The sequence below is a fragment of the Nannospalax galili genome, unplaced genomic scaffold (assembly GCF_000622305.1).
Source record: "Nannospalax galili isolate Female #2095 unplaced genomic scaffold, S.galili_v1.0 scaffold1402, whole genome shotgun sequence".
Taxonomy (NCBI): Eukaryota; Metazoa; Chordata; class Mammalia; order Rodentia; family Spalacidae; genus Nannospalax; species Nannospalax galili.
Genome location: NW_008348453.1, coordinates 1,575,508 through 1,595,627, shown reverse-complemented (window position 1 = coordinate 1,595,627; position 20,120 = coordinate 1,575,508). Strand labels below are relative to the sequence as shown.

Below are 20,120 nucleotides of genomic sequence, written 5' to 3'. Positions count from 1 at the left end.
ATGAGCATGGGAGGTCCTTCCATCTTCTGATGTCTTCCTCAATTTCTTTCTTTAAAGAGTTAAAATTTTCCTTGTAGAGCTCTTTAATGTCTTTGGTCAGGTTTATTCCAAGGTATTTTAAAATAAAAATTAATTTTAAAAATTTAAGCTGGGTGTGGTAGCACACACCTTTAATATCAGCACTTGGGAGGCAGAGACAGGTGGATTTCTGTGAGTTCAAGACCAGTCTGGTCTACATAGTGAGTTCTAGGCTACCAGGGCTACATAGTGAGATCCTGTCTCAAAAAAATTTTTATTAGATTTTTGTGTGTGTGTGTGTGTGTGTGTTATGTGTCATAGTATGTGTGACAGTCAGAGGACAGCTTCTTTCCTTCTGCCATGAGGGTCCCAGAGATCGAACTCAGGACATTGAGCTTGGTGGCAAGCCCAATACCCACTGAGCCATCTCGATGGTCTGTTTCGCCATTTTAAAATATTTTATTTATTATTTTTACTTTTATGTGTATGAGTGTATTACCTGCATTGTGTAAGTGCACCTGTATCGTGAAGTGCCCGCAGAGGTAAGAAGGCATCAGATCCCCTGGAACTGGAGTTATGGATGGTCGTTAGCCACCTGTGGGTGCTGGGAATTGAACCTGGGTCCTCTGCAAAAGCAGTCAGTGCTTTTAACCGCTGAGCCATCTCTCTAGCCCCCCTCCTTTTGTTTTGAGACAAGGTTTCATTGTGTTGCCCAGGCTGGCCTTGAACTCACTTTATAATTAGCCCATGTAGGCTTGAACTTACAAATCCTTCTTCAGCCTCTCTAGTAGCTGGCCATTACAGGCCTGTGCCATCAGGCCTAGTTTTGGCAAGTTATTGAACCTCTCTGAACCACAGATTTTTCCAGTATAACAACCTTCCAAGATAGTGAGGGTTCACAGGGTAGTGGCTGGATGTGTGCCTGGAACTGAGTAGGTAGTATGTCTATGCCTTTCCTTCCTTGGGCTTCCCTCTACTGCTTCAGGAACTGGGGCTTGGAACTAAAAGACATCTCAGAGGGCATATTATCCTACATCCCTCTGCAGGCATGAGGGCATTCTGTTGCCGACAGGATGCGTCCTTCCAAGCACCTGGGTCCATTGTTAGAAAGCACTTCCCTTTCTTGAACCGCATTGACCTTCCTGTCATTTCTGCTTTCAGTTCAGCATTTGCTGTATCCTGGCCGTGGGTTAGCTGTTTGCTCCTCAAGTGATTCATGCATAGGTACTCTTCCTAGAGAGTGGTTTTCTGGAGGGAGAGGCAGAAGGGGCAGATGATTTCAAAATGATGTGGATACAATATAGAAAGTACCATCTCTTCAAGAGACAGCTTTCTGGCTTCCTTGAATCTCTTCTCCAAGAGGAAATACTTTGGAGGCTTTCACTTGTTCCCCCTGCTTGCCTTTTCTGGAAGCTTCAGCTCTGCATGACCTTCCCTCTCACAGTACATGCTCCAGAGCTAAGCTGGAGGTCATAGATCACCTCAGAAGGTCATGGGGATGCTCTTGTCTCTGAACCTATTCACTTCTCCTCTCTGAGTTTCTCTCCAGGTTGACCTGGCTGCACAGAATGACAGTCTTTGGAGGGTGGGGTCAGAGGCACAGAGATTGTCCTTCCTTTGAAGTTACTGTTTAATGGTGGTGTCAGACATATTTAGTTTCTGGAATTGCCTCTTCCCTTCCCCTGTATTTAAAATCAAAGCCACAGAACCCAGCAGTGCAGTGAATTGACAGTGAGGTGAGCAGCCGATGCTGATGCCTCAGTTAGTGGAAGGTAGCTGTGAAGTGGAGGCATTCGGAGCTCTGGGCTTTGTGGGCCAGACTGGGCAGACTGTTTATATCGTGTGAGTGAGGCCTTGGTTTCAATCTTCCAACTCCACCCCCCACCCCACCTCCAAAATTCATAGGATTTTTTGGGATGACCCTTGCTCTTAGAGTAACCGAAGGACTCAAGTCAGTCACAAAAAGTTTTGGGAAGCGTCTCAGATCCCCAGACTTTATTGTGAGCCTTCTCTTTTTTGCTAGCTACTGGTTAGGGTCAAATATAACCATGGTCTTAAAGCTCAGGAAGCACTTACTGGTACCAGGAGGGCAGTGCCGAGGTTCTATCATGAGGGGCCCAGAGTGGGGAGAGTCAAGCTTGGAGAAGGCTGATAGATCTGTGGTGAAACAGCAGAAAGGGCAAAAGTCAGGGCACAAGAGGAGGACTTGGAGGGCATGGCTGCAGGGATCAGGGACCTGCAGGAGATTGTGACATGCTTTGGGTAGTAGAGAGTTGAGAACCTCAAGAGCTGGCCAGGCATGGTGGAGTATGCCTATAATCCTAGCACTCAGGAGTTGAGGCAAAAGGATTACAAGTTCAAGTTCAAGCAAGGCCAGCCTGAGCAAAATCCTGTCTCAAAAAAAAGGGGGGCGGTGAGTCCTGGCAGCACTGCTCAGTGGTAGAGTGCTTACCAAGTATGCATGAGGCCCCCTAGATGCTACAATTTTAAAAATAACAACAAAAGAAAACCTCAAGCTATTACCAGTCCTTAAAGACCTGGAAGAGTCCATTAAGACTTGATTTTCTTGGGGCTGGAGAGATGGCTCAGCAGTTAAGAGCACTGACTGCTCTTGCAGAGGATCTGGGTTCGATTCCCAGCACCCACATGGCGACTACGACCTGGGCCTCTAGAACTCCGGCGGCTGTGAGCCCCTCCTCAGAGCGTCTCCCAGAACCCAGGGAGACGCTTTACTCACACTTGCAGTTCTTACAAAGGATATTTGAAGCACACAAACAAGCAGCCTGGGAAGAGTTTCCCAGGACAAGTCTGGAAGGGTCTTGAGCACAGGAACTTTGTCCCTGTGGTGCTTTCTAGCACATGGAAGTTCCTGTTCCTCCACCCCACGGGGGGTTGTCCAGAAGTTCTGTACCCCATCCTATAGCCACCACCTCCTTTCCCCTGTTCACTGCATAGTGTGACTCTAGTAGCCTGTGTGGGAGCCCTGTGGATAAGGGTAGGTCGAGGATTTTTTGTTTTTTTAATTTTATGTGTATGTGTGTATAGCCTGCATGTAGGTAAGTGCACTTGTGTTGTGCAGTGCCTGTGGAGGTAGAAGAGGCTGTTGGATCCCCTGGGACTGGAGTTACAGACAGTTGTTAGCTGCCATGTGGGTGCTGGGATTCAAACCTGGGTCTTCTGCAAGAACAACCAGTGTTCTTAACCGCTGAGCCATCTCTCCAGGCCCTCATTCATTCATTCTTAAAAATATAGAACACTTCTTGAATTTGCATGTCATCCCTATGCAGGGCCATGCTAATCTCTGTATCTGTCCAGTTCTAGTACATGTGCTGCCAAAGTGCACACGAGTTCCATTTATTTTAAAATTCTCATGTCTTTTCTTTCATCCATTAACAAACCAATTAAAATTTCTTCCTAAGGGCCTGCTCTGTGCCAGCTGCTATTTTAGGTCCTACGTTTGCCCTTCACATGCCTCCTTTTCTCTGAGCATCTGTCATCTTACATGTTGATCATGCCTGTGCCCCATCCACATGCCAGCCCGCTGGGAATTCTTCTCATTATGTTATTAATCCTCACTGCTACTTTGTAAGGATAGGGTACTCTTAATCCTGTTTCACAGATAAAGAACGTGAAGTGTCTTGCCCCACGTAACACCACATGTCAGCCTGAAAGCCTTACTCTAGAGCTTGGGCATGCAAAGACTTCAGCTGCCATTAAGAAGGGCAGCCTGAATCCTCGCCATGGTGAGGGACATGCACAAAGAGTGTCTGTGAAAGTATTTTATTATAGCCCCAAACTGGAAACAACATCATGTCCAATAATAGGAGATTGGTTACCATAAATTGTAAAACATTCTACAGCCCCTCTGCAGCTAGTAAAAATAATGGTGTAGAAATATATAAACTGACAAGGAGAGATGGTCACAATATATTGCCGAATGGAAGAAAGCAGATTACAAACAGTATGATTCCAATTTTATTAGATACTCATTTTCTACTTCTTCCTACAGTGGGCATGATTACTTGTGAAGTAATAATTTCACTTTATTGAACTCTTTCTTTGTGCCTGGTATGTTGCTGAGCCCTCCCTAGTCACGATCTTACTGTTATCCCCATTTCACAGATAGAGAAAATGAAGCAGAAAAGACTTGCCTCCTGGCCTGCTTCATAGTCACTAAGTGGCAGAGCTGGAGTTTGAACCAGGTACAGCTTTATATAGTATGGATTCTTAGGTGGTACGCTAGTCTAAATCTGCTGTGTTGTCATTTCAAAATGCAAATTTAAAATAATTTGTTCTCAATATAGGAGTAGCCAGATTCTAGAAAGCATTTCTGGGGAATAGGGAAAATTGGGGATCATTTTCTTCTTTGTATTTGAGGAAAAAAAAATCAGTTTATTGTGTTTTGATTCTGGCTTGTGGTTAAACAGCCTTATGTCTTTCTTGTCAAATCTTCTTCTTTGTCTTCCCTACACGCCCCTGGGATATTCACAATCTAATTTATGTCTTAGTATATGACTTGCATTGCTCTACAACATGGGTATTTGTAATTCTTGTGTTTCCAGTGTCAGTATTGTTTGTCAAGAGACAAGGAGCCTGGGAGATGGAGTTATTTTGGAGCAGTAGAAAAGAATGCTTCTTCATTTCCAATGGCTCCTGGGTAGCCCTGACCTCACTGACTTGGCTGGTTTTTTGTTTGTTTGTTTTCTTTTTGAGACATAGTCTCCCTGTACCCCCAACTGACCTGGGACTCACTATGAAGACCAGGCTGGTCTTGATCTCACATCTCACAGAGATCCGCCTGCCTCTGCCTCCCAAGTGCCAGGATTAAAGGTGTGTGCCACCAAAGCCTTGATTTAACTGTTTTGATGGGACCGCTTTTCCTATTGCTGTTTTGAAATAATCTTGTAACTTTCATTGCAAAGTGACACATACTGCTTTTAATTTTTTTTAATTTTTATTTTATGTGTGTGTTTTTGTCTGCATGTACGTAAGTGCACATGTGAATGCAATGCCCGAGAAGGCAAGAAGAGGGCGTCAGAGCCCCTGGAACTGGAGTTACAGACAGTTAATAGCTGCCATGTGGGTTCTGGGACCTGAACCTGGATCCTCTATAAGAGCAGCCAGTGCTCTTAACTCCTGAGCCATCTCTTTAGTCCCAAATACTACTTTTAAATCTTTTTTTTTTTTTTTTCCCCTCTCAGTACTGGGGATCGAAGCCAGGGCCTTGTGCATGATAGGTGAGTGTTCTACCACTTAATCACATTCCAGCTCCATATTGATTTTATAAAATGGGTTTTAAAAGTCATGGAAAAGAGGGGCTGAAGAGATGACTCAGTGGTTAAGAGCACTGGCTGCTCTTGCAGATGACCCGGGTTTGATTCTCAGCACTCACATTGTGGCTAACAACTGTCCATAACTCCAATTCCAGGGGAATTTGATGTCCTCTTCTGACCTTTGCAGGCATTGCAAGACATGGATACACTTACATACATGCAGGCAATACACTGATAAAAATAAAATAAATAAAATAAAATATTTGTAAAAACTCATGGAAAATAAATTGCTTCTACATTGGTATGGTGGTATACACCTATAATATCACACTCATGAAAGGGGGTCAGAGGGTCAAGAGTTCAAGATATCCTCAACTATATGGTGAGTTGAAGCCAGCCTGGCCTCAACTTTTCTGACCTTGTGTCAGAAAAGAAATTGCCTGTAGTCTCAGAAAGAGTATTTGTTTTCTATGTATAAAATGTTTGTATATGTTTAGAGGATATTCTTTGTGATCTCACTTTGCAACGTGATTTTTTACTTGCTATTTTAAAATGACATTGAGAGATATTATTCATATATCATAAAATTCATCTTTTTTAAATGCACAATTTGTTGCTTTTTAGTATATTCACAGAATTGTGCAACCATCACTGTGATCTAATTCTAGAACATTTAGGTCACTGAAAAGGAACCCTCAGACTCATTAGTATTCATTCCCTGTTCCTCTTCCCTCTAGCCATTGACAATCACAAATCTGCCTTCTGTTTCTATGGATTATTTATCTTGTGCATGGCTTTTTAAATTTTAAAATTAGGTTTATTTGTGTTTGTGTATGCACATGCACACGTGCCATAGCATGTGTGTAAAAGTCAAAGAAAACTTTCGGAAGTGGAGTCTCTCCTTCCATCATGTGGATCCTAGGGATTGAATTCAGGTCCTCAGCCTTGGTGGCAAATACCTTTACCCACTGAGCCATCTCACTGGCCCTTCTAGCTATTTTATATAAATGGGATCATAACACAGGTGGCCTGAGCCTGGCTTCTTTCACTTAGCATGATGTTTTGAAGGCTTATCTATACTATGACATGAGTAGCACTTTATTATTCTTTATGATTGAATAATGTTCTATTGTATGAAAGTCTGCCTTTCAGGTACTGTGAATAATACTACTGTGAAACTTCATGGACAAGTGTTTTTTGTGTAGACCTGTTTTTAGTTCTGGGGTTGTGCTTGGATTCACAGTTCCCTTGCTTATATCTCACAGGTGCTAGGATTACAGTATACTGTAATCTGTGAAACTGTTTTTCAAACAAAGTGATTGTACCATTTTACATATCAGCCAGCAGCTAAGAAAATTTTGATTTCTCCTTATCAGCATTTGCTCTTGTCTGACTTTTGTGGTTATGGCTGTTCCAGTAAGCATAAAGTAAAACTACATTGTCATTTTGACTTTCATTTCTGTAATGACAAACATCTTTTTATGTACTTAGTAGCCATTTGCATATCTTCTTTGGAGAAATGTCTGTTCAAATTCTTTGCTTATTTAAAATTGAGAGGGGCTGGAGAGATGGCACAGTGGGCGCACAGCAAGAACACTTGCTACACAAACAATGAGGACCTGAACTTAGATCCTAGGACCCATGTAAAAAAGCTGGTGTGTTGGGGCTGGAGAGATAGTGCAGCAGTTAAGAACACTGACTGTTCTTGGAGAAGACCCACATTTGAATCCCAGCACCCACATGGCAGCGGGTGCACTTACCTACATGCAGGTAATACATGTAACTCCAGTGCTGTGGCAGAGACAGGAGGATGGTTGGGGCTCACTGGCTACCAGCCTAGCTCTGGTTCAATGAGAGATCCTGCCTCAGGGGAATAAGGTGGAGGGTGATAGAGCAGAACACACAGTATCCTCCTCTGGTCCCTCTCCCACACACGAGCATACCCCACACACAGATACCACACTCACTCATATACATACATCTATATATACACATGCTGTCCTTCTCCCCTCCCCGCTCTGCCTCTCATACACACACACACACACACACACACACACACACACACACACACACACACAAGAAAAGAAAAATTGGATTATTTGTTTTTTGGGGGGGGGTTGGTCTTTTTGAGATTTTGAGACAGAGTCTCCCAGCAGGCCTGGACTAGCTATGTAACCAGGGTCAGCCTCAGCCTCTATCTCACAGAGATACACCTGCCTCTGCCTTCCATGTACTGGAATTAAAGGCATGTGCCACCACACCCAGCTTGTTTTGGATTTAAACTATAAGAGTTTTTAATATATCCTGGGTACAAGCATCATATCGAATACATGGTTTGCAAATATTGTCACCATTCTGTGAGCTTTTTTAAAAAATTTTCTTTGGAAAGTACTCTTTTAAATTTGTTTTTAATTTTTTAATTTTTAAAAAATATTTTATTTTTATTTTATGTGTATGAGTAGTATATTGCCTGCATGTAAGTAAGTGCACCCATGTCGTGCAGTGCCCGAGGAAGTCAGAAGAGGGCATTAGAACCCCTGGAACTGGAGTTACAGCAGTCAGTGCTCTTAACTGCTGAGCCATCTCTCCAGCCCCTATTTTTTATTTTTTAAAATATTATTTTTAATTTTTTAATGTGTTTGAGTGTATTGCCTGCATATATGTTAGTGCCCCTAAGTCATGCAATGCCCTCAGAGGTCAGAAGAGGGTGCCAGAGCCCCTGGAACTGGAGTTGCCCATGGTTGTTAGTGGCCATGTGGGTGCTGGGTTCTCTGCAAGAGCAGCCAGTGCTCTTAACCACTGAGCCATCTCTCCAGCCCTGAAAGTACTTTTTTAAAAAGTGCAAATGTTTTCAATTTTGTTGAAATTCCATTTTATTTATTTTGTTTCTTCCTTGTGCTTTTGGGGTCACAACCAAGAAACTGGTGCTTAGTTAAGATCACAAAGATGCATTCCTATCTGGAACTCACTGTGTAGCCCAGGCTGGCCTTGAATTCACAGAGATCCACCTGCCTCTGCCTCCTGAGTGCTGGGATTAAAGGCATGCGCCACCACGCCCAGCGAGTTTGAATTCTTATGCTGATGTATATATCTATTGAGACTTGACATGTTCCTAAATTATTATGATTTGGCTTTCTTTTTCTTGCTGTTCAACCCAGGCTGGCTTAGAACTCTTGATTCTCCTGCCTCAGCTTCCTGAGTGCTAGAGTTAGGGTGTGCACCATCACTCCCAGCCTCTGACTTTGTCTTCTTCCTGTCATTTCCTCCTGCCCTGCCTGTCTTCCCCACTGTCCTTGCTGGGGTCTTCACCGTTTTTTGCCTTGCGTACTGCTGTAGCCTCTTTGCTTCCCTAATGACCAGTCAGTGCAGGATGATAAGAGTGTGGTATTGTTAGTGGCTGCACTTACCTAGCCTGATGATTGGGGTGGGGGTGTCAGAAGGGTTCGGGGAGCTCTTCCAGGAGGGCTACTGGGAATGAACAGTGGGCCAACTCTGTAGGTAGAGTGTGCATTAAGTAAACATAAGGGACAGCATCCTGAGCTGGGGAATAAAGAACGTGTGTGAGGTCTGGCTGCAGTATAGCATGGTGGTCCACAGAATGGAACCGGCTGTGTTGCTTCCTGGCTTGTGTCCTTGTGCTGAGGAAAGGACATAATCTCTCTGTTAGTTTTCTCCTTTGTAAAATAGAAATAGTTGTAGTAGCTAACACCTAAGACAGTCACAGGACTGGATGAGATGCACATGGGGAGGAGGAAGAGGAGGAGGAAGAGGAGGAGTTGGTCATTGAGGGAGGGGGTCAATCAGTGGACAGGAGACAGCTGTGTGTTATGGGTTTGGAGCTGAGGTGATGCTGATCTAGACCAGGGGCTTGAAGTTTGCTATCCAGGAAGCTACCTGGGTTATCAGATATGGCCAATCCATAGTTAGACCACACTGTATCTGGATTTCAGCTTCACTGTTTACTAGTTGTACAACTTTGGGAATATAATTTGCTGTCTTGTGAATAACTACATAGAGATCCTAGAATAGCACTTAACACAGAACATCCTGTTAGTGCTTTTTTTTTTTTAACCTGGCATCATTGTTTTCAAGTGTATGCATTGCCTGCATACATGTGAGTGCACCTATGTCAGTGAAATGCCTGCAGAGGTCAGAAGAGGGTGTGGATCCCCTACAACTGGAATTACAGACAGTTGTTTGTTGCTGTGTGGGTGCTGGGATTCAAACCTGGTCCTCTGCAAGAGCAGTTAGTGCTCTTTAACTACTGATCCATCTCTCCGGCCCCCTTGGCACCATGTTTTATTAGCTTCTTTGTGTGTGTGTGTGTGTGTGTGTGTGTGTGTGTGTGTGTGTGTGTGTGTGTTGGTGCCCTCAGAGGCCAGAAGAGGGTATCTGATTCTTTGGAGCTGGAGTTACAGGTTGTTATGAGTTGCCTGATATGGCCTGAATTCAGGTCTTCCCCGTGGGAGCAGCAAGCACTCTTAACTGCTGAGTCATCTCTCCAGGTCCTTTGTTAGCTCATTTTATTGAGGGAAGTTTGCAATGAATTTACAAGGTGAACCTGTACCTGATTGACAGCATAGGGTCCTGGTAAGTCTTGGAATAGCCAGAGCCAGGAGTCAAAATCTTCAGTGACTACAGAGGAGTTGCTCCATAGACACTGTCCCTGTCTGGAGAGCCAGCAGCAGGATGGGCAGAGGTGCTATGGCCAGTGGAGTGAGTAAGAGAGGAGCAGCAGTTTGCATTAGAGGGTGGAGGAACTGTGGTCCAGTTGTGGTGACATAACAGTGGTCGTTGCCCTGCTTTATTACTCTGGAAAGGGTGATGGGGGAACAAGAGGAGTACCACCTCTTTCTCCTCACATTCATGCTTCACTTTGCAGCTGTGTTCATTCACTTAGCATGTGCCTGCTGAGTGCCTGTGCAGGCCAGCCATGGTGCTGGTCACTGGGCATGTGGCAATAAACACGATAGACTTCACTTCCTGCATTTTAGAACCTGTTGGTTAAGGGGAGAGAGAAGGACATTAAACAGTTGTGTAAGTCAGTGATCAATAACAGATTGGATCATGCTACTTCCCCATTCCAGAATCTTCATTCTGCATTGCAATGGACTAAAACCCTGACTAGGCAGAGTCGGGCCCCATTCCTACTCTTGGCTGCTCTTCTGCCCATTGCTCCTCTGTCCTTCAGGGTCCCAGCCCCCACAACTGCTTGCTATGGCCTAGATGGCTTATGACATCATAACTTTGCCCTGCTCACACCCTCTGTCCTCCTTGCATGCTCCCACTGGACCTTTGAGGCCACTGTAGTGAGCTTGTTTTCCTTTCTTGGTCACTGTCACTTTCCCAGTCCTGTTTCTAAGGCACCTTGGATTTTCTGGGATTTGGTACTTCAGATATAGACTCTGAAGGGGCAGCCGGAGGTGCAGCTTAGATGTTTGCCTAACATGCACATGGCAGTGGGTTCCATCCCCAGCACCACAAAAAGGAAAAAAAAAAAAAGTTAACTACAGAGGGGTAGTGTGCAGCTTCTCCTGAAGTTAAAGTTTCTATGGGTTTAGGAGCTGCCTCCAGGGCCTGGCTGGAGAGTGGAGGGACTGGTCCCTCCTTTGTAAGAACAGAAGAATGGTTGGACTCTGGGGGTAGGCAGAATGTCAGTATCTTCATGGAGATGCATATCTGGTGGAGAGTCATTCCTATAAGGGAACCAGTAGAACCCACCCTGGAGCTGAGCAGAGTCACAGATCCCAGCATGAGGAGAGTTTAGAAGTCCTGCCGAACCTGTTCAACCTGAGATCGGAAATGTATTATTGGGGGCTAGCCTTGTCATCCTGTGGCCACCAATGGATGTGACTGCCTTGGTTGTCTTCTCCAAGGAAAGGGTCTGAGAAGTCCAGTGTAGGTGAGGAGCTTCTGTGGCAGAAGACTGTGGGCACAGGCTGAGAAGGTAGAGATTGTTTGGAGCCACCTGAGTTTGTGGAGGCTGGGATAGCCGGCATGTGTCAGCAAAGGACTGAGGCACTGGAAGCTCTGTCCCTGGCTGAGTTGCAACCAGCCTAGAGCCCCTCGGGTATGGGCAGTTAATCTCTGAAGGCCAGAGTCACCACCACTAGAGAGCAGGAACATTGAACTTTTCAATCACATTAATTTCCACAGGAAATTGTTGTCTTCCCTTTGTCCAAAGATTAGTGATTTATATTTACCATCCTCTTAACTAGCCTTGAAATTTATTGTTGCCAGGTCATCACCAGCATCCATAAATTTCAGGTGGCAGCTGAGCATAGCCAAGTGGCCTGGTCCTTTGAAGGGTCTGCACCAGCCCTTTCTGAATGGGGCTGCCTAGCTACAGACAAGCCTTGTGCAAACGTCCCCCAGAGCAGGTGGCATTCACCTCACAGGGGAAAGGAGATGAGATCAGTTGGACAAGGTTGTAGGGAGGCCTTTTCAGAAGCAGGCACGGTGCAGGCACCTGGCCTATACCCCTCAGTATGTTACTGAAGGCAGCATGCTTCTAGCTATGGACGGGGCTCAAGGAGCTCAAGGAGCTTTGGGTAGGGAGCAGGATTGGATGGATGGCCATCTGTCCTCCTCCCAACTATGAGACCATAAGCAAATTACCATAATCTCACTCTACCTCAGCTCCTCATCTGTAGTAAGAATACCTGGCCTCATGGGTGTATTCCGAGGGTTAAATCTCAGTAGCTACAGGATGTTTTCTGAGAGCACAAGTGTGGGAGGTATGGTATGGGCCTGAGTCAGTTTGCCTTGTGTGCTTGCTTACGCTGTCTTACCCAGTTCTCCTGTTTGGATTTTTAAACTTTGTTTCTGTTTGATTTGTTTATTTTTACTTTATTTTATGTGTATGAGTAATGAATGTATGTAGACACACCACGTGTGTACAGTGCCAGTGGAGGCCAGACAAAGGTGGCAGATCCCCTTGGAACTGGAGTTATAAATGATTGCTAGCTGCCCTATGGGTGCTGAGAACTTGAACCCAGGTCTTCTGCAAGAGCAGCCAGGGCGCCTAACCACTGAGCTATTTCTCTAGTCCTTTCTTTTGTTTGTTTTGAGATGCATTCTCATGTAGCCAGACTGGCCTTGAACTTATTATGTAACTAAGATTGACCTTGAACTTCTGATCTCTTGCCTTTACTTCCCAAGTGTTAGACTTACAGGTATGCACCACCATGCTAGGGTGTTAACTAGGCAAGCTGTTTACTACTGGGCAAGCTGTTTACTACTGCCCTACATCTCTAAACCTCTAATAATACTTTTTTTGTGTGTACACAGAAATTTAAATTTCATATAATTTGTATGTGTCACAGAAATATCAGTGTGATTTTTTTTTTTTTGATGCTGGTGTCTCACTGTTTAGCCCAGGCTAGTCTCCAACTCCCTGTCCTCTTACCTCAGCTTCCTAAGTTTCGGGATTATAGGTATATACTGCCACATCCAGTTTGATTTTTTTTAACCATTTAAAAATGTTAGTGCCGCTGGGCGTGGTGGCGCATGCCTTTGATCCCAGCACTGGGGAGGCAGAGGCAGGTGTCTCTCTGTGAGTTCAAGGCCAGCCTGGTCTACATAGCAAGTTCCAGGACAGCTGGGGCTACACAGAGATTCTATCTCAAAAAGACCAAAAAATCAAAGTGTACCTTGCAGAAGGCAGAAGTTTCCTACCTTTTCTAGTAAGTTTGGGGCAGAACTTGTTGGTTCACCCTGGTCTACATAGTGAGTTCCAGGACAGCTGGGGCTACAGGGAGACCCTGTCCCAAAAAAAAAAAAAATATTAGTGCCTAAATTTAAGGATTTAAGGTGTAGCTTAGTGATAGAGCACTTACCTCCCATGCGTGGTGCCAAAGATTTGATCCCCAGCAACACAAAATATTTTTAAAGTCATTTTGGGGACTGGGGAGGTGGCTCATGGGTAAAGTGCCTGCTGTGCAACCATGAGGACCTGAGTGCAGATTCTTAGTGCCCACATAAACACTGGGCATGGTGGCATACAGCTGTGACCCCAGTGCTGAGCAGACAACCCTGGAGTTCACTGACTTTCCCACCTAGCCAAATCAATGAGCTCCAAGTTCAATGAGAGACTCTGTCTCAAAAAATAAGGTGGAAAGTAATTGAGACAGACACTCAGTGTCGACCTCTGACCTCCACAAGACGTGTGCACAAACAGACCCACACACCACACAAACGTGCATATTACCACACATAGGCACATACATATATACACACAAGCCATTTTAGCTTATAGACCGTGGCTGGCAGGATTGTTGTCCCCATACCTTACTTCCAGTTCTGTGTCCTTGCATGGTCCCTTCAGTCCCCTGCCTGCTTTTTTCTCCTAGAATGCCCTGATGACTTGAGTTCAGTCCCCAGGACCCACATGGTAGAAGAGAACCAACTCCTTCAGTTTGTCCTCTGACCTCTACACACTCTCACACACACACACACACACACACACACACACACATGCTATAGTTCCTGTGCTCATCCCCTGTAAATAAATAAATAAATAAATAAATAAATAAATAAATAAATAAATAAATAAAATTTTAAAAAAGAAGGAAAAACAGTTAGTGGGCCTAATTTGATCCATATGTCATGGTTTCCTGGGGGCTAGAAGCTGAAGTTGTCTGAAAAGGGTATTCACTTTACTGTCCTGGGTTGTCTTTGAGTTACTAAAAGAAGGTGCCCTCACGTGGGTTTTTCCAGTGACACCATAGTGTCTCCTAAGAGATCATCTTAAGGACATGGTCAGGAGCCATATGGGAGACTGGAGCATAGGGAGTTGGTACCTGTTTGTTTCCTGTAGACAGCCACAGTGGTGCTGTCTCTAGATTGGCCAGAACTGCCATCCTGCCTCAGGTGTTGACAGTCCCCATCTTTGTTTCAGAGAACAGCCCCAGCCAAGATGGGAAGGCGTCTGGGATGCGACCACCTGTGGTGATTCTCTTGGGCTGGGGTGGCTGCAGGGACAAGAACCTGGCTAAGTATAGTGCCATCTACCATAACAGGGTGAGTACTGTGGGCAAATACCCAGGGTGTGGGCTCTACCACCCTTGGCTGCTTTGTGGGGGAACTTGGAGCCTCTAGCTGCTTTGTCTTTGGCTGAGCAAAGGTTGATGACCTATGTGTCAGCCCTAGAACAATGCCAAGAATGGGGACTTGGGCAGGGTTGTTGCCCCCATACCTTATTACCAGTTCTGTGTCATGTGACCTTCTTCAGTCCCCTACTTGCTTTTTCCTCCCAGAATGCCCCAGTGGGCAGCCTTGACATGTTCCCTAGTTGTGGAGTAAGCCCAGGCTCCAAGTCCTGAATGAGGATGCCTCTTTGGATGCAGGAGCCAGGGTGGGGTGCCCTGGGCATAATTTATGCTTCTAGGACTTAAGGTGAGTTTCTCTTTTAGGACTAATAGTGATTCCTTCCCTCCTTTCCATTCCCAGTCAGGGACTCTTGGAGAAGAGTCCTGCTGCTTCTCAGGCTATGCTGAGATTTGTATGTAGATGTTGTGGTAACTAGCAAGAGCCCTGGGAGGGCCTGGTTACATTGTGGGGAAGCCTCTTTTATGTTTTTGTCTAGATCTTCCCAGAGCAGTCTTCAGCAGGGCTACTAGAACAGAGAATGAGACTGAGTACACATATTTATAGGTGATGCTTGGGGTCAGTCTGTGGGGGTGTAATCAGGGATATGATATTAGATTTGCCATTCAGAAAGCCCCTCACTGCAGAGTGAGAAAAGGACTGGAGGCACCGTAATTGGAAGCCAGCAGTAAGTTTAGAGGGGGTTGCAGTGACCTAGGACAGAGGGTGTGGAGGACCTTTGGGGCTGGTGGTACAGGGGCAGGGAAGGTGATGGATCAAGGAGCTTGTAGGAAGTAGAATGGTGGGCTATTAGATATTAGGAGTGGGCACAGGGTAAGGAGACATCCAGAGCCATGCCAGGGTTCCGGCTGGGACACTTCTCAGGTGAGGAGGTGTGTTTTGGGATGGGAACATTAAAAACGATTCATAAGTCCTAGGGTAAATGAGATCCTCAAGGAGCATAGAGAAGTAGAGAAAAGAGCTTAGGACAGTCCTGAGGAGCCCAGACTTAAAAGAGTAGAAAATGAAGAGGGTTCTAGAAGGAAAGGGGCATGGCCAAGGATGGACAAGAAAAGCTTGGAGGGTGTGACAGTCCACAGGAGAGTCTTTGGGAAATGGGCTGTTGTAGGGAGTGAGGCTGTTATGTGGGCAGAAGGTGTGAGGGAGAGAGTGGGTGAAGGGAGGCTCCAGAGAAGATGGGTTGAGGTTGCAGGGTAGGTATGGGGTAGCCTCAAAGAGGGAGGCTCTGCTTTCACCCTGGCAGAGGATAAGATGAAAATCTTCTGTCTAAAACTCCAATATTTTATTATTTGAAAGAAAATAAAACTACCATATGCTGTCACCTAGAGATTGCCCCTACTTCCACCTTAAGGTACACTCTTCCAGTTTTTTTCTGTGTGCCTTCTGCCTATATATGATCTAGTCAGCTACTGTTTGTAGCCTGCGTCTTTAGGATCACCTTCTCAGCTTAGTGAGTTTTCATCAAATCCAGCTTCCAGTCAATGTTGATGCCCAAATATGATGTCCCCAAAACATCCTGTACAGCTGATTTGGCCAAAATCCAGGATCCAGTCCAGGGTCCCACATTATTATCTAGTTATCTTGTTCCTTAAGCCTCTACATCCAAGATAGCTTCTTGTCTCATTTAAAAAGTATTTACTTTTGGCTTATTACCTAATAATGTATGACACATGTGCTGAGGGAAAAAAGAGCAATAGGAACTGAAAGACCTTTTCCCAGACTTGACCATTTGGGAGCATGGGTGTCCATCAGCAGTCCCCTTCAGTTTTGGAGCCTCTGGGGCTGACAGCTCAGGGGACTATGGCTGGTGACTGGCTGGCCATTCCATTTTTCTGTGTCACCTGAAAACTGGGCCCACACACTTCTCTCATCATTAGTGCCATCCTGGCCACAGATCCCATTGGCTGAGGATTTACTTTGTGCCAGGTGCTGTTTTGGTCACTTGAGGTACATTTTCCTCATTTAATTTCAGCCATAACCTTTTGAGGTCTACCCCAGTTATAAATGGGGGCACAGACTGAGAAAGAGGAAGTGAATTACTCTTTGCTTGCACTGTTATTAACGAGTAGGGCCAAGGATTAAGCCCAGACCTATCTGACCCCATTCCAGGGCCTGCCCAACTTAGATGCTACTGGCCGAAAGGCTCACTGTCTCTAGAACAAATTAAGAAGAGGAGTTAAGACCGACCCTGTCAGGCTAGCTTCTGCTGCCTTTTCTAATTGGCCTAATGGGGACCTATCTAAAGGTTTGACGTTTACATTTGACATAGGCAATGAGGGGCATTGAAACCTAAAGTGAATTTGGGTCTAGATTTTAGAAATTGAGGGGCAACAGTATTTACTATATTTGGAATTTCAAATTGAGTGTGAGGAGTGGTCCTAGGCCTGGGACCCAGACAAATTTGTGGCCCAGACCCCTGAATTCAGATAGCATGGACTCTGTTTGCAGGACCCTACAGGGGAAAGTGACAGTAGCCAGAGATGAATGTGATATCGTTTTGGCTCAGATATCACAGCAGGGTGTAGCCAGCAGCAACACCTTAACTGTGCGAGGCGAGGCAGGGTTGGGCTAGAGGACAGACAAGGGAGGAACTGGAATGAAGAGAATTTTTCTGGTCAGTTCAGATGTCTCCAAAATATGTTTCCAGGTCCAGGCCTCAAATGCATACTAGTCTGAGGAGGTATGGTCAGCGTGAAGCAAGGAGTCCAAAAAACAGGCCTTGAGTTTAACTTCCATTCTTGGAAGGCACCTCTATCTATGACTAGTGAGGTCAAGCACCCAGGATGAAGCACGACCCTGTGGAAATTTGGGCTACTGGGCTCCTCTAACTTTGCCTGTACCAGCACCCCTCTGCATCCCTGGGGACTGACCTGGTCCCTCTCCTCTCCCCAGGGCTGCATTGTGATCCGATATACAGCCCCTTGGCACATGGTCTTCTTCTCTGAGTCCTTGGGCATCCCTTCACTTCGCATGATGGCCCAGAAGCTGCTTGAGCTCCTCTTTGACTATGAGATTGAGAGGGAACCCCTGCTCTTCCATGTCTTCAGCAATGCCGGCGTCATGCTGTACCGCTATGTACTGGAGCTCCTGCAGACCCATCAGCGCTTCCGCCACCTGCATGTGGTGGGCACCATCTTTGACAGTGGTCCTGGTGATAGCAACCTGGTAGGAGCCCTGAGAGCCCTGGCAGCCATTCTGGAGCACCGGTCTGCCATGCTGCGCCTGCTGCTCCTGGTGGCCTTTGCCCTGGTCATAGTCCTGTTCCACTTTCTACTTGCTCCAGTCACTTCACTTTTCCACACCCACTTCTATGAGAGGTTACAGGCTGCAGGCTCCCGCTGGCCTGAGCTCTACCTCTACTCAAGAGCTGATGAGGTAGTCTTGGCCAGGGACGTGGAACGCATGGTAGAGGCACGTCTGGCTCACCAGGTCCTGGTACGCTCAGTGGACTTTGTGTCATCTGCACATGTCAGCCACCTCCGTGACTACCCTACTTGCTACACAAGCCTGTGTGTGGATTTCATGCATAGCTGTGTCCAGTGCTGAGCTCCTACTTCAGAAATAAATGCCTGATACCTCCCTTCAACTTATATCTGTCCTGGGGACTGCTGGTGCACTGCCCCTCAGGAGCCTGAGCTGGAGTGCCAAGGCAGATTCCTTTGGAAGCCTCGCAGTTGTTTGGACAAATGCAGTAGTCAGGCTGCTGATTCCTATGGTATTTAAGCTGTGAAGGGCTAACACGCTGTATGTGTCAGAGTTGATTTTTTAAAAAATTTATAAGGCAAGGCATGGTAGTGCACATCTTTAATCCTAGCACTTGGGAGGCAGAGGCAGGCAGATCTTGTGAGTTCAAGGTCAATCTGGTCTACATAGCAAGTTCTAAGCCGGTCAAGACTGCATAATAAGACCCTGTCTCAAAAAAACAAACAAACAAACAAACAAACAAACAAAAAACCCAGAATTTGAGGGGGCTAGGGAGATAGTTGGTTAAGTCCTTTTGAGTTCAATCCTCCAGAATATGTTTTTTTTTAACATTTTTTAAAAAATATTTTATTTTTATTTTATGTGTATGAGTGTACTGCCTGCATGTATGTGAGTACACCTGTGTCGTGCAATGCCATGGATGTCAGAAGAGGGCTTCAAATTCCCCTGGAACTGGAGTTAAGGACAGTTTGTAGCCGCCATGTGGGTGCTGGGATTGAACCCGGGTCCTCTACAAGAGCAGTCAGTGCTCTTAACCACTGAGCCATCTCTCCAGCCCCCAGATTTCTTTAAAAAAGCTGGACACAGTGGCACATTCTTATAGTTCTAGGGCTGGGGTGGTGGAGATAGGTAAGTTTCTGGGGCTTTCTGGCCAACCAGCCTAGCCTAACTGGTGAACCCCAACCCAGTGAGAGACACTGTCTCAAAACACAAGGTGAACAGTACTTGAGGAATGACATCCTAGGTGGATTGCTGGCCTCCACATGCAGCTGCACACACATGAACACACACACATAAACTGTGGTAAGAACCCTTTACATGGGACCTACTCTTATCAAAATTCCAATTATGTAAAGTACTTAGTAATACCTATTGTTAACTGTGCGTGCAATGTTGTATAGCAGCTCTCTAGTTCTTATTTTGCATAACCTAGAACTTAATCATCTTGTTATTCAACTGAAATTTTATACTGGTTCCCAGAACTGAATTTAGGTGTGTGTGTGTCTGTGTGTGTGACAGGGTCTCACTATATAGCACAGGCTGTCCTCAAACTCTATCCTCCTGCCTCAGCCTCCTAAGTGCTGGGGTTACAGGTATGTACTACCAGACACAATGTTGATTTTTTTTTTTATTTTAAGATAATGTCCAGGCTGGCCTCAAACTCACTATGTAGCTGAGGATGCCTTTGAACTTTTGATCCTCCGGTCTCCATTTCCCAGGTCCTGGGATTACAGGTGTGCACCAACACACCTGGCTTGAATTTTGATTTCTTGAATGGAAGATGAGCCTTGTGGGAGATGCCAGAGACTAGTAGGGTGAGGCTGGGAGCAGTGCTGTAATCTCTGCTCTGGAAGGGCAAAGCCTCACAACATAAAGTGCTGTCCCTATCTGCCCCTTCACTCAGAAGCTGTTTCTGACCTCATGTTCTGGGAATCGAGAGATAGATTACCATATGAGGTGTTGAAGATACGGGTGTTTTTGGGCCTATCTCCCCAACACTTTGTTATGGAGCCACTGACTCTGAGGAATTTGCTGGCTGTGTATTAAAGGGGAAACCTAAATGGGGAACAGAAAGGCAGCCAGGCTAAACAGGATTGAGGACGAGTTAACTCTTGTGTCTTGAAGGCCAGAACCAGGGTAAAGGAATTTTAAATGATACCTTCATCTCCTTGAAGAGGAGCTGCTCTTACTGGATACTCTCCAGCAGGACAGGTGCATTCACCCCTAAGTTCTGTGCCATGTATCATGCTGCAAGTCCCTGCAGCACAATGCTGGTACATAGTATGAATCCAATAAATATTTGCTAATTAAATGAACTTTCTATGATCAAGGAAGGGGCTTGAGTTTCAGGGAAGGGCTTTGAAAGTGTGGTAGTGAAGGAAACTGGTAGAAAGCCATGGATAGCAGGTGACTTTTGATATTCTCAGGGATGATGGACCCCTAGTCTCCAGAGCCTATCTGTACCTGCAGGGCATCTGCTGTCTGGGAGTTTCTGCTGCCTGAGTCCTAGGTGATGTG

General features: G+C 45.6%; 1 protein-coding gene and 1 pseudogene across 1 annotated transcript in view; one reads left to right on the top strand and one right to left on the bottom strand.

Annotated features, from left to right (window-relative positions):
- The window catches only part of Tmem53 (transmembrane protein 53), a 23,372-nt gene extending 5,383 nt beyond the window's left edge, over nucleotides 1–17,989 (top strand). The window contains exons 2-3 of the mRNA XM_008845415.2: nucleotides 14,191–14,312; nucleotides 17,292–17,989. Of these exons, the coding sequence (XP_008843637.1) occupies nucleotides 14,191–14,312; nucleotides 17,292–17,945 (776 nt within the window). The 3' untranslated portion in view covers nucleotides 17,946–17,989. The remainder of the gene's footprint in view (nucleotides 1–14,190; nucleotides 14,313–17,291) is intronic.
- On the bottom strand, nucleotides 3,261–3,361 carry LOC115072405 (annotated as a pseudogene).
- Nucleotides 17,990–20,120: the final 2,131 nt, after the last annotated feature.